Source organism: Mesoplodon densirostris, chromosome 6, assembly GCF_025265405.1.
Source record: "Mesoplodon densirostris isolate mMesDen1 chromosome 6, mMesDen1 primary haplotype, whole genome shotgun sequence".
NCBI lineage: Eukaryota > Metazoa > Chordata > Mammalia > Artiodactyla > Ziphiidae > Mesoplodon > Mesoplodon densirostris.
The window spans coordinates 45,344,625-45,359,666 of record NC_082666.1 but is presented as its reverse complement, the minus strand read 5'-3'; the positions used below and the strand labels follow the sequence as shown (position 1 = coordinate 45,359,666).

The 15,042-nt window shown below is 41.5% G+C and overlaps 1 protein-coding gene and 1 pseudogene across 1 annotated transcript; both read right to left on the bottom strand.

The window, feature by feature from the left end:
* Positions 1-2,170: 2,170 nt before the first annotated feature.
* On the bottom strand, positions 2,171-2,847 carry CCL21 (C-C motif chemokine ligand 21). Its single transcript, XM_060102332.1, has 4 exons — positions 2,781-2,847; positions 2,560-2,680; positions 2,281-2,463; positions 2,171-2,195 (listed from the first exon to the last, which is right to left on the bottom strand). Exons 1-4 carry the CDS (start codon positions 2,845-2,847, stop codon positions 2,171-2,173), a joined length of 396 nt encoding a protein of 131 aa, XP_059958315.1.
* A 3,622-nt stretch (positions 2,848-6,469) lies between these two features.
* On the bottom strand, positions 6,470-6,866 carry LOC132492261 (small ribosomal subunit protein eS12-like; annotated as a pseudogene).
* Positions 6,867-15,042: the final 8,176 nt, after the last annotated feature.

Sequence of the window (15,042 nt, the reverse complement as noted above, 5' to 3'; positions counted from 1 at the left end):
CTTCTGCCTTTGTAAAAGTCTAAAGCAAACCTGGGAAGAGGTTATACCTTGGAGGAACTGGGAAGAGGGAGGGTTTTGGAGAGAGTTCTTGAAGACTGTGGAGGGGATTGGTGTGTATGTCCAGCCAGTATGGGCAGTGGGCTTTAATCCTTGACTGGGATGAAGCAAGCAAGCCACCTGAGTAGATGGCTCTGGGGAGATGTCTGGGGAAGCTAGGTCCAAGCCTGGAGGCTCTCATAGCTGAGCTCCCATGGCTCAAATGTGGCACAGAGCTAAGAGTTTGAGAGCCCAGGACCTGGGGAGTCAGACCTGCTGGGAACACGGGGGCCACAGCATTCACTGGTGAGACTGATGTCCAATGATGGGATGGTGTAGAGGGCATGTAGGAAGCCTCTCCTGTGCCTTGCTGTTTCTTTGACCTTTGCACAGCCCTTGGCAGATGGGACCCCAAGAATGCCAGCGCTCCAGTTCAGGGGCTTGGAGTAGGTTCATTGAAAGAACATTTTATTTTATTTTTTTGGCCATGCCATGCGGCTTGCAGGATTTTAGTTCCCTGACCAGGGATTGAACCTGGGCCCTGGCAGTGAAAGTGCCGAGTCTTAACCCCTGGACTGCCAGGGAACTCCTGAAAGAACATTTTAAAGTGCCGTAAATCTTGAACATCTGAGTTTGTAGACTAAGATCACACCTGCTGCATGATGATAGATAGGGAGCAGCCCCTGTCTTCACTGGACTCAGAAGGAGCAGAGAGCAAATATTTTAATGACTATAATAAGCGGCAAGTGCTGTGGCATGCTCAGGCCCCGGTGGAAGGAGGAGGTGGTGGCAGCCACCTCTAGTTCCTTGCCCCTCTCCCAGGATCTGTTCCCTCCTTTCCCACGTGGCCTGGCCCCATCTAATGGTCCTCTCTCTCCTAGCCTAAGGGCGAAGCGGGGAATTGGAGGATCTCTGCTCTGGGGAGGGAGAGGTAGAGGAGAGTCAGACTGGAGTCTTCTTGGAGAGGAGACTAATTTACATCTGAGTTCTGGGGTTCCAAATTACTGCCACTGGAGACTTATTCCTTGGCCTCAAGAGGTTAAAGGGGCTAAAGAGCCCCAGGCCCCACCTAGGGGAGAAAGGAGAAAAGGGAAGGGGAGGATGCTTTCCCAACTGGAAGGAAGCTGAGGGAGGAATAGAGAACTCAGGAATAAAGAGCACATAGCCCCATCAAACAATGAGAGGCCACAGACCTTGCTTCACTGGTCAGGGCGGAAGGGAGTCCTCTGGGGTCTTTGGGAGGAGATGGGGGCTCTCGAGGGCTCCCAGGGCTGGAACTCTCTGTAGGGCAGGTTTCAGTAGAACTTGTGTCCACCTGTGTTACAGGCAGGCCCAGGCTCCCGCCTCCCTCCAGTAGACCCCAAGGAAAGGGAAGGCAGTCCCCGGTGAAGCTGGGAGTGAAAGAATGCTGGGCGGAATCAGGAAAGGGATCTCTTCAGGGTCTCAGAGGCTTGTGGAGCTGTTGGGGACGTGTGCCTGGGATCCACTGTCTCTTCATTGGCAGGGATTTCTCAGAGACCAGGGGCAACCCAGGTCCCACCCTGCCTGTCAGCCTCCCTTTTACTGCCCACAGGTCTGGGCACCTGGGAAGCAAGGAAACTCTTGGGGTGGGTGAGGATATAGAATTTGCCAGCCTGAGCTCTTGGCCGGGACCCCAGAGTGTGTGACTCCACCCTGTGGTGACAGTGGCTTCTCTGTGGACACAAACACACAGGAACAGATACTTGGGAAGAAGGCCAGAATGGCTGTTTATTCAGTTAGGTATAAATCATACTTACAAAGAAGAGGTGGGTGCAGTGTGGAGCACGGTCAGGTCCAGGGCCCTGGGTGACCTTTCCTCAGAGGGGACAGTCCTGCTGCCACCTCACATTTCCTATGGGACTTTCCCTTCTCTGCCTCTCTAGGCCTGGCCTGATGTGGCCTGATGTGGGCAGCTCAGCCGTGCAGGGTAGGGTGGGTATACAGAAGGGGTGGTTGAAGCTGGAGAAGGGGTGAGGCAAGGCCAGCATGGGGTGGCTGCTCTGGGCCCCCTGAGTCCTCCCTCTCTCCTAGCCCACTTCTTGTCCCTTGGGCTGGGGCTCCAAGCCCTGATGAAACTGGTGGGGACCTCCTGGGCTCCGGGCTCGTCACTGGGCTATGGCCCTTTTGGGGACTCAGTCCTGGGAGGGCAGAAGAGGGCTTTGAGGGGATGGATGATTAAGGCTCCCTTTCACTTCCCACCCCCCGTCCCTTTAGCTTCCTTACCTCTTACAGCCTTTGGAACCTTTTCCCTTCTTGCCAGACTTGGGGGCCCCCTTGTCCTTCTTACAGTCCTGGGCTGGTTTCCATGGGGCTGGTGGCTTGTCCAGACGCTTCATCAGCTGCTGCACCCAGGCCTTTTTAGGGTCTGCACATAGCTCTGGCTGAGAGCGTTTCCGAGGCGAGAACCTAGGGTTCGGGGGTTAGCAAGCCTGTCTTAAGTCTTGCCCATCATGCCCTCCCACTCAGCTGCCAGCCCGCACCCACCCCCTTGTACCCACTTACAGGATAGCTGGGATGGGGCAACCCAGGCTTGGTTCCTGCTTCCGGTAGCTGCGGACAACGTGGGTGGGAATCTTCCTTAGGCTGTACTTGAGGCAACAGTCCTGTGCTCCTCCATCACTGCCTGCAGGTGGGGTTCACAGGGGGTGAGGGGCTGCTTGGAGGCTCCTACCCAGGCCTCTCCACCCCCTTGCCCCCATCCTAGGCAACTCCCTCCTTGATACCTTGGGTCTGGGGGATGCAGAAGGCCAGGATTAGGACAAGGATGCTCAGAATCAGTGACTGAGCCATGGCCACGGTAGAGCTCGGGCGAGGTGGAGAGCTCCAAACTGGGGGTCTGTGTGTGGGCTGGGACTGGTGTGCTGCCTATTTATGCAGGCAGACACTTTCACTTCCCCCATCCCAGCTACTCTGTCCAGGCAAGTATAGGGATCTCCCTCCTTTTCCTTCCTGAAAGACAGATCCTGTACTGGCAACCAGCCTCACTAGTATGCGGAAATGAAAACTTCACACAGCCATTCAGTCCCCCAAGCCGCCTGAGCCTACCTCCTCAATATTAGTTGAATCTGAGAGGCTCTCCTTTTTTTAAAAAATTTAAAAATTTTTTTAATTTTAATTTTTTTTTGGCTGTGCCAGGTGGCATGTGGGATCTTAGTTCCCTGACCAGCGATCGAACCTGCGCCCCCTGCAGTGGAAGCGTGGAGCCTTATTAACCCCTGGACCACCAGGGAAGTCCCTGAAAGGCCCTCCGTCTATCCCCAGCCACTGTCTTGGTGCAGGCCTTACCACCTCTCCTCTGGAACACTGTGATTGCCTCCTTGTTTCACTCCAGGCTCCACACTCTCCTGTTCCTTCAAGCAGGCTGACGACTGTTCCTAAAATACAAATCTGACTAATGAATTGTAAGAGTTCTTTGTACATTCTGGATAATAGACCCTTATCAAATATATGATTTGCAAATATTTCCTCCCATTCTGTGGGTTGTCTTTTCATTCTCTTTTAAAATTTTCATTGGAGTACAGTTGCTTTACAATGTTGTGTTATTTTCTACTGTACAGCAAAATGAATCAGTTATACATATACATATATCCCCTCTTTTTTGGATTTCCTTCCCACTTAGGTCACCACAGTGCATTAAGTAAAGTTCCCTGTGCTATACAGTACATTCTCATTAGTTGTCTATTTTGTACACAGTATCAATAGTGTATATGTGTCAGTCCCAATCTCCCAATTCCTCCCACCCACCTCCCTTTGCACCTTGGTATCCATACATTTGTTTTCTATGTTTCTGTCTCTATTTCTCTTTGCAAATAAGATCGTCTATACCATTTTTCTAGATTCCACATATATGTGTTAATATATATTTGTTTTTCTCTTTCTGACTTACTTCACTCTGTATGACACTCTCTGGGTACATCCACGTCTCTACAAATGACCCAATTTTGTTCCTTTTTAGGGCTGAGTAATAGTCCATTGTATATATGTACCACATCTTCTTTATTCATTCCTCTGTCGATGGACATTTAGGTTGCTTCCATATCCTGGCTATTGTAAATAGTGCAGTGAACATTTGGGTGCATGTGTCTTTTTGAATTATGGTTTTCTCAGGGTATATGCCCAGTAGTGGGATTGCTGGGTCGTATGGTAGTTCTATTTTTAGTTTTTTAAGGAACCTCCATACTGTTTTCCATAGTGGTGGTATCAGTTTACATTCCCACCAACAGTACATGAGGATTCCCTTTCCTCCACACCCTCTCCAGCATTTATCATTTGTAGATTTTTTGATGATGGCCATTCTGACTCGTGTGAGGTGATACCTCATTGTAGTTTTGATTTGCATTTCCCTAATAATTAGTGATGTTGAGCATCTTTTCATGTGTTTGTTGGCCATCTGTATGCCTTCTTTGGAGAAATGTTTATTTAGGTCTTCTGCCCATTTTTGGATTGGGTTGCTTGTTGTTTTGATATTGAGCTGCATGAGCTGCTTGTATATTTTGTAGATTAATCCTTTGTCAGTTGCTTCATTTGCAAATATTTTCTCCCATTCTGAGGGTTGTCTTTTCGTCTTGTTTATGGTTCCCTTTGCTGTGCAAAAGCTTTTAAATTTCATTAGATCCCCTTTGTTTATTTTTGTTTTTATTTTTATTACTCTGGGAGGTGGGTCAAAAAAGATCTTGCTGTGATTTATGTCAGAGTGTTCTGCCTATGTTTTCCTCTAAGAGTTTTATAGTGTCTGGCCTTACATTTAGGTCTTGAATCCATTTTGAGTTTATTTTTGTGTGTGGTGTTAGGGAGTGTTCTAATTTCATTCTTTTACATGCAGCTGTCCAATTTTCCCAGCACCACTTAATTGAAGAGTCTGTCTTTTCTACATTGTATATTTTTGCCTCCCTTGTCATAGACTAGGTGACTATAGGTGTGTGGGTTTATCTCTGGGCTTTCTACCCTGTTCCATTGATCTGTATTTCTGATTTTGTGCCAGTACCATACTATCTTGATTACTATAGCTTTGTAGTATAGTCTGAAGTCAGGGAGCCTGATTCCTCCAGCTCCATCTTTTTACTCTCTTGATAGTGTCCTGTGATGCACAAAATTTTAAAATTCAGTTTATCTATTTTTCTTCGGTTGCCTGTGTTTTTAGTGTCATATTTAAGAAACCATTGCCAAATCCAAGGCCATGAAGATTTCCCCTTATGTTTTTTCCCCCAGCTTTACTGAGGTATAATTGACAAAATTGTATATATTTAAAATATACAACATGATGATTTGGTATATGTATACATTGTGAAATAATTACCACAATCAAGTTAATTAACACCTCCATCACTTCACATAGTTACACCTTTTCCTTTTTTTTTGTAGTGAGAATGCTTGAGATCTACTTTCTTAGCAAATTTCAAGTACACAATACAGTATTATTAACTACAATCTCCATGCTGTACGTTTGATCCTCAGAACTTAATCATTTTATAAATGAAAGTTTGTACCCTTTGATAGACATCTCCCTATTTTCCCCACCCCCAGCCCCTGGCAACCACCATTCTACTCTCTATTTCTATGTGTATGGACCTTTTTTTTTCATTCCATATGTAAGTGATACCATACAGTATTTGTGTTTCTCTGACTTATTTCACTTAGCATAATGCCCTCCAGGTTCATCCATGTTGTCACAAATGGCAGGGTTTCCTTCTTTTTCTTATGGCTGCATAATATTCTATTGTGTGTATATATATATCTCACATCTTTATCCATTCATCTATTATATTAACAGACACTTAGGCTGTTTCCATATCTTGGCTCTTGTGAATAATGATGCAAGGAACAAGGGAGTATAGATATCACTTTGAGGTAGTGATTTCATTTCCTTTGGATATATGCCCAGAAGTGGGATTGCTGGATCATATGGAATTTCTTTTTTAATTTTTGAGGAACTTCCATACTGTTTTCCATTATGGCTGTACCAATATACAATCTCACCAACAATGCAAAAGTGTTCCCATTTTCTCCACACGTTTCCCTGCATTTCTTATCCCTTATCTTTTTGATAATAGCTATCCTAACAGGTGTGATGTGATATCTCTGTGGTTTTGATTTGCATTTCCCTGATGATTATTGATGTTGAACATCTTTTCTTATAGCCATTTTCTGTTTGAATGTCTTCTTTGGAAAACTATCTATTCAGGTCATTTTCCCAGTTTTTAGTCAGATTTTTGTTTGTTTGTTTTGCTATTGAGTTGTAGGAGTTCCTTATATATTTTAGGTATTAATCCCTTATCAGATATATGGTTTGTAAATATTTTCTCCTATTTCCTCTGTCCCTAGGTTGCCTTTTCTTTTTGTTGATTGTTTCTTTTGCTGTGTAGAAACTTGCTTATTTATTTATTTATTTTAAAGAGCCAAGTCTTTTATTTGTTCATTTCTTGCATTTGAAGTTCTTCTTGATGACATCCTTGACCTGAGAATCTTTACCATAGTCCTTAACCACCACACAACTGCAACCAGCCACTTTACAGGGTTTTCCCTCTCTGTCAGTTTTACAGAGTCCTACCCACTCCCCTAGTTCCTTGCTATCATCAACCTTAATTAGGTTGATTTGATGTTTAGCATGGAGGGCCTCCACCAACTTGACTTACACAGGCTCATCACAGTTGGATGCAGGCACTCAAAGAGGGCTTGGCACTGGTCTAACACTTTGCAGCTTTGCAAATTCCATGTGCTAGGCCATTGTGGATGAGGGTGGTCTTCAGCACCTCTTGCAAAACAGTATTAACGTCCATTGCACCTCCAGCACCAGTGCCTTCCTCAGCCATGGTGGTGGGTAATGGGTGGAACTGAATCTTGAATGTACACCAACCTCCACCTCTGAGCTACTCAGCAGAGGCAGGGAAAGAGTATACAGAAGCTTTTTAGTTTGATGTACTCCTACTTGTTTATTTCTGCCTTTGTTATCATATCCAAAAATATCATTGCCAAGACTGATGCCAAGGAGATTTTCTTCTGTGTTTTCTTCTAAGAGTTTTATGGTTTCAGGTCTTACATTTAAGTTTTTAATTTGAATTTTTATGAGTGGTGTACAGTAGGGGTCTAGTATCATTCTTGTACATGTGGCTATCCATTTTTTAACACCATTTTTTTTTCTTAATTTATTTTATTTATTTTATTTTTGGCTGAGTTGGGTCTTCATTGCTGTGCATGGGCTTTGTCTAGTTGCAGTGAGCGGGGGCTACTCTTTGTTGCGGTGCACAGGCTTCTCATTGCAGTGGCTTCTCTTGTTGCGGAGCACGGGCTTTAAGCATGTGGGCTTCAGTAGTGTGGCACGTGGGCTCAGTAGTTGTGGCACGCGAGCTCTAGAGCGCAGGCTCAGTAGTTGTGGTGCATGGGCTTGGTTGTTCCGTGGCATGTGGGATCTTCCTGGGCCAGGGCTCGAACCCATGTCCCCTGCATTGGCTGGCGGATTCTTAACCACTACAGCACCAGGGAAGCCCCTTGGTTTTTCTTTCTCAAAATTACTCTGGCTATTTGGAGTCTTTTGTGGTTTTACATGAATTTTAGGATTTTTTCTATTTCTGTGAAAAAATGTAGTTGGAATTTTGATAGTGATTGCATTGAATTTGTAGATCACTTTGGGTAGTTATGGACATTTTAGCAATATTAATATGCCAATCCAAGAGCACAGGATATCCTTCCATTTATTTGTGTCTTCAATTTCTTTCATCAGTGTCTTATAGTTTTCAGTGTATAGGTCTTTCACCTCCTTGGTTAAATTTATTCCTAAGTATTTTATTGTTATTGATACTGTTGTAAATGGGATTGTTTCTTAATTTTTTTCCAGATAGTTTGCTGTTAGTGTATAGAAATGCAACTGGTTTTTGTATGTTGATTTTGATTTCTGCAAATTTACTGAATTTGTTTCTTAGTTCTAAGAGTTTTTTGGTGAAGTCTTTGGGATTTTATGTACATATATAGGTTTTCTTGCCTAATTGCTCTGGCTAAGAGTTCTAGTCCGAAGATGAATAGAAGTGGTGATAATAAACACTCATCTTTTGTTCTTAATCGTATGAGAAAAGCTTTTAGCTTTTCACATTTGAGTATGATGTTAGCTGAAAGCTTGTCATACATGGCTTTTATTATGTTGAAGTACGTTCCTTCTATACCCACTTTATTGAGAGTTTTTATCACAAATGGGTGTTAAAACTTGTCAAATGCTTTTTCTTCATCTATTGAGATGATCATATGATTTTAATTCTTCAATTTGTTAATGTGGTATATCACATTGATTGATTTGTAGATGTTGAACCATCCTCATATCCCTGGAATAAATCCCACTTAATTGCCATGTATGACTCTTTTAATCTGCTGTTGACTTTGGTTTGCTAGTATTTTGTTGAGACTTTTTACATCTGTGTTCATCAGGGATATTGACCTGTACTTTTATTTTCCTGTAGTGTCCTTGTCTGGCTTTGGTATCAGGGTAATGCTGCCCTCATAAAATGAGTTAGGGAATATTTCCTCCTCTTCAATTTTTTGGAAGAGTTTGAGAAGGATTGATACTAATTCTTCTTTAAATGTTTGGAAGAAAAAAATATTTGGTAAAATTCACTAGTGAAGTCATCTGGTCCTGGATTTTTCTTTGTTGGGAAGTTTTCATTACTGATTGATTCTCCTTACTTGTTATAGATCTATTTAGATTTTCTATTTATTCTTGAGTAAGTTTTGATAATTTTTGTGTTTCTGGACTTTATCCATTTCATCTAGATTACCCAATTTGTTGATGTACAATTGTTCATATTATCCTCTAATAACACTTTTAATGTCTATGAAATTGTAGTAATGCCCCCAGTTTCATTTCTGATTTTACTAATTTGAATCTTCTTTCTTTTTCCTTAGTCAGTCTAACCTCAAGTGTGTCAGTTTTGTCGATCTTCTCAAAGAACCATCTTTTTGTTTTGTTGATTTTTCTCTATTTTTTGTATTCTCTATTTCATTTGTCTCTGCTTTAATCTGTATTAGTTCCTTCTTTCTGCTATTTTTGGGTTTGGTTTTATTGACTTTTTCTAGTCTCTTAAAGTGTACATTTAGGTTATTGATTTGAAATCATTTTATTTATTTATTTGTTTGGCTGCGTTGGGTCTTAGTTGTGGCCCACAGGGTCTTCGCTGAGGCGTGCAGGATCTTTTTGTTGCAGCTTGGGCTCTTCATTGCAGTGCGCAGGCTTCTCTCTAGTTGTGGTGTGCGGGTTTTCTCTCTCTGGTTGTGGTGTGCAGCCTCCAGGGCACGTGAGCTCTGTAGTTGTGGCACTTGGGGTCCAGAGCATGTGGGCTCTGTGGTTTGTGGCACGCGGACTCTCTCGTTGAGGCGCACGAGCTCAGTAGTTGTGGCGCATGGGCTTAGTTGCCCTGCGGCATGTGGGATCTTAGTTCCCTGACCAGGGAATTGAACCCACATCCCCTGCATTGGAAGGTGGATCCTTTACCACTGGACCACCAGGGAAGTACCTGAAATCTTCTTTTTAAATGTAGATATTTACAGCTATAAATTTTTCTCATAGCACTGCTTCCACTGAATCTCAAAAGTTTCAGTATATTATGTTTTTGTTTTCATTTGTCTCAAAGTATTTTCTTTCTTTTTTTAAAAGATTTATTATTTATTTATTTATTTATTTATTTATTTTTTGGCTGCATTGGGTCTTAGTTGTGGCATTCAGGATCTTAATTGTGGTGCGCAGGCTTCTCTCTAATTGTGGTGTGTGGGTTTTTCTCTCTCTAGTTGTGGCTCACAGGTTCCAGGGTGAGTGGGCTCTGTAATTGTGGCGCGCAGGCTCTAGTTGAGGTGCGCAAGCTCAGTAGCCCTGTGGCATGTGGGATCTTAGTTCCCTGACCAGGGATTGAACCCGTGTCCCCTGCATTGTAAGGTGGATTCTTTACCACTGGACCACCAGGGAAGTCCCTGAAATCTTTTTTAAATGTAGACATTTACAGCTATAAATTTTCCTGTTAGAACTGATTTCACTGGATCTCAAAAGTTTTGGTATATTATGTTTTTGTTTTCGTTTGTCTCAGAGTATTTTCTAATTTGCCTTGTGATTTCTTCTTTGATGCATCGTTTGAGTGTGTTGTTCAATTTCCATATATTTCTGAATTTTTCACTTTTCCTTTTGTTACTGATATCTAGTTTTATTCTGTTGTGATCAGAAAAGATACTCTGTATGATTTCAGTCTTAAAATTTTATTTAGACTTGTTTTGTGGCCTATCATATGGCCTATCCTAGAGAATGTTCCATGTGAACTTCAGAAGAATACATATTCTCCTGTTGTTGGGCAGAGTGTTTTTGGTGTGTATATCTATTAGGTCTAATTCATTTATAGCGTTGCTCAAGTTCTGTATTTCCTTCTTGATCTTCTGTCTGGTTATTCTATCCATTATTGAAAGTGAGATATTAAATTCTAAAACTATTATTGTAGAACTGTCAACTCTCCTCTTTGATTCTGTCTATTTTTGCTTTATATATTATGAGGCTTGGCTGTCAGTTGTTTATAATTGTTGTATCTTGCTGTATCAAACATTTTATCAATACATAATGTCCTTTTGGTCTCTTATAACCTTTTTTGACAAAAAGTGTATTTTGTCTGACAGTAATATAGCTACCACAGCTCTCTTTTGGTCACTAGTTGCATGGGATATTTTTTTCCATCCTTTTACTTTAAAGCTCTGTATTTGTATCTCAAGTTAGTCTCTTGTAGATTGCATATAGATGGATCATGCTTTTGTTTTTTATCCATTCTGATAATCTCTGCCTTTTAATTAGAGAGTTGAACTCATTTGCTTTATTTTTTCATGTTGTTTATTTTTTTCTTCCAGTTTCATTGAGATATAATTGACATACAGCACTGTATAAGTTTAAGGTGTACAGCATAATGATTTGACTTACATACATCATGAAATGATTACCACAAATAGTTTAGTGGATACCCATCATCTCATATAGATACAAAATTAAAGAAATAGAAAAAAATTTTTTTCTTTGTGATGAGAACTCTTAGGATTTACTCTTAACAACTTTCATATACAACATATAGTAGTGTTATGCAGTTATGTGATGTACAACTTAATTATAATTATAATTAATATAATTATGTTGTACATCACATCCCTAGTACTTATAACTGAAATTTTGTACCTTTTGAATACCCTCATCCAATTCCCCCTTCCCACACCCCCACCTCTGGTAACCACAAATCCAGTCTCTTTTTCTATGAGTTTGTTTTTGAATTACAACTGACCTAAAACACTATGTTAGTTCCTGGTGCAGGAACTATTTCTATACATTTCAAAATGATCACCACAATAAGTCTAGTTACCATCTGTCACCATACAAAATATTACATAATTATTGATTATATTGACACTGTATATTTCATACTCATGACTCATTTATTTAAATCACTTATAAGGAAGGATTTATTTCTGTCATTTAGCTATTTGTTTTCTGTATGTCTTATATGATTTTGTTCCTCATTTCCTCCATTACTGCCTTTCTTTGTATCAGTTGATTTTTTTAGTGTACCATTTTGATTCCCTTCTTTTTCCTTTTCTGTATATTTTTAAGTTATTTTCTTAGTAGTTACCTTGGAGATTACAATTAACATCTTAAACTTATAATAATCTAGTTTGAATAATACCAACTTTGTTCCAATAGTACGAACAAATAGTACTCTGCTCCTATACATCTTAGTTCTACCTCCTTTATATAGTTATTGTCACAGATTACATCTTTATATATTGTGTACCCATTAACATCAATTTATAATTATTATTTTTGCCTTTCAATTCTCAAAGGAAAAAAAGAGGAGTTATAAACCAAAAATATAATATACTATCTTTTATATTTACCTGTGTGGTTATCTTTGCCAGAGGTCTTTATTTTTTTGTATTACTTCAAGTTACCCTTTATTGTCCTGTCCTTTCATCCTGAAGGATTCCCTTTAGCCTTTCTCATAGGCAAGTCTACTGGTAATGAACTTCCTGTACTTTTGGTTATCTGGAAATGTCTTAATTTTTCCTTAATTCTTGAAGGATGGTTTTTCCAGTTACAGAATTCTTGTTTGATAGTTTTTTCTTTCAAGATTTTAAATATATCATCCCACTGCTTTCTGGCCTCCATAGTTTCAGAGAAGAAATCAACTGTTAATATTACTGAGAATACCTTGTACTTAGTGAGTCACTTCCCTCTTGCTGCTTTCAAAATTTCAAGATTATCTTTGGGTTTCAACAAATTGACTATAATGTGTTTTAGTATGGATCTCTTTGAGTTTATTCTGCTTAGAATTTTTTAAACTTCTTGGATATGTAATTCATGCCTTCATCAGATTTGGGATGTTTTCAGCCATTATTTCTTCAAAAACTTTTTTCTGCTCTGTTCTCTCTCTCATGGGACTCCTGTGGTGAGGTATGTTAGATGATATCCCATAGGTCTCTCAGACTTTGTTCGTTTTTCTTTATCTTTTTATCCTGCTCCTCAGACTCAATAACTTTAATTGCCTTATCTTCATGTATGCTGATTCTTTCTTCTGCCTTCTCAAATTTGTTGCTGAACTCCCTCAGTGAATTTTTTCACTTTGGTTATTGTATTTTTGGCTCTAGAATTTAGTTGTTTGTCCATGGTTTCCTTCAGCTCTTTGAGCATATTTAAGACAGTTAATTTAAAGTCTTCATCTAGTATGTCCAATGTGTGGGCTTCCTTAGGGATGGTTTTTGTCAAATTCTGTTTTTTCCTGTGCATGGGTCATACTTCTCTGTTTCTTTGTATGCTTTGTTAATTTTTTGTTGAGAACTATACATTCTGAGTATTAAAATGTGGTGTCTTTGGAAATCTGATTCTTCCACTCCTTAGGGGTTTCAGATATTTACTTGTTGAGGGCTGTAGCTGTCCATTTTGACTTTTCCAAATAAGTTTTGCCAAGTGTATTCTTTGTTGTGTGTGGTCCTTGAGGTTTCTGTTCTCTTACTTCTGTGGTCAGCCAATGACCTGATAAAGATTTCTCTCCCCATCTCCCACAAAAGAGTTATGTCCCCTTAAATATTCTGATATATGCCACTGTGGAAGCTACTGCAGCCCAAGAGGGCTAAAACCAAGGCAAGCATCTGCACCTATCTCTCTGGGAACCCCCAGACCAACCAAAGTGTAAACTCCCCAATATTTGGAGGACAAGGTTCTCTGCCGCCAGCCAGCCACTCCGGGAATGTGGGCTGCTGTCCCCACAGCATTGACTAGTAGCTAGTTCATGCATGATGTTCTCTTATGAAAGATCAACATCCTCTGCCTTCATCAAGCACTCCCCTGATTGTTATGTGCCCAGTTAGGTTCCAGAATTCTGAAATAGGTGATTCCAATTGCTCTTTTCAGCTCAGTGGTTGCTTCGGTGGAGGGACTGACCCTAGAGCTTTCTAGTCTGACATTTTGCATGCTGTCATTCCTGTATTTAATTTCTAACATTTTAAATCTTTTATCCATTTGGAATTTTTAAACATTTATTTATTTATTTATTTTTGGCTTCATTGGGTCTTTGTTGCTGCACAGGCTTTCTTTAGTTTTAGTTGCAGCGAGTGGGGGCTACTCTTTGTTGTGGTGCATGGACTTCTCATTGTGGTAGCTTCTTTTGTTGCGGAGCATGGGCTCTAGGTACGCAGGCTTCAATAGTTGTGGCACGTGGGCTCAGTAGTTGTGGCTCGTGGGCTTTAGAGTGCAGGCTCAGTTGTTGTGGCGCACAGGCTTAGTTGCTCTGCGGCATGTGGGATCTTCCTGGATCAGGGCTTGAACCTGTGTCCCCTGCATTGGCAGGCGGATTCTTAACCACTGTGCTACCAGGGAAGCCCTCCATTTGGAATTTATGCTGGGGTGTAGTGTGTGAGGATCATCAGGTCCTGACTTAGAATCTATGTTTAAAACCAGTGTGAACCTCAGAGTTGTGATCACCAGATTAGGACTGGAAAATCCATCTGGTTCCCAGAGTGCTAAACCCAGCGTGCCCCTCACCCACAGGCTCACCCCAGCTTTATGGAAATGGGAGACCATAGGGAGATATAGAGAGAACAGATTGGGAGGGATGCAGTCAGGACAGCATGGGCCAGGTACAAGATAGTGATAGAAAGATTGTGCCCATAATAAGGGTGTTGCTGTTGGGGAAGGATGGGATGCAGAGGGGATGGAGATTGGAGATGGGGATATTGTTAGGATGGGGATGAGGATGTGGTATGGGCCTTCCCAAGGCCCACAGAACAGGGGGGCTGGAATCTGAGTGAATTAGAAGAGAGATAATTGAGATATTGAGTCTGCGGTTTTACAACAGGCTGAGACCTTAAGCAGGGCAGAGCCCCAGTTGGCAAGAGGCTGGCATTCCTGGAACAGGACCGGGAAAAAACAAGGAGATAAGATTTCTTGCGTCTTTTACCTGCTCTTATGGCAAATCCTGGCATGAGAAAGCTTTTAATTCCCATCTCTAAAACCTCCCCTTCCACACTTGCCCTACCTTTTGTGGAAGTGGCTAAGTAAGTAGTGAGCAGCCTGTCTCTGCAGTGTTCCCAGAGAGGTGGGATAGCATGGGCTTGGGGGGACATGTATATGATTCCAGAGTCATATCATATTAGATTGTTTACACTGTTTCCAAACTCGGCTGCGCTTCAGAATCACTCAAGGAGCTTATTAAAAATACAGAATTAGAGGCACCACCCCAGACCATCTTAAACAGAATCTCAGAATAGGACCAAAGGATCTGTATTTTTACCAAGCTGTATATATTTATCTGTATTTTTACCAAGCTGTCCAGGTACTTCCAAGAATTTGGTAGGGTGGGGCTGGGAGAGCCACCTGGGCCTATTTGGCTCCCCATCCCAAATTCCAGATGGGCACAGAGCCAGTGGAAGGGAACAAAGGTGGTCTGGGGGAAGAGGAAGCTGGGCTGATGTACCCCCAATCTTCCTGAGGGGAGG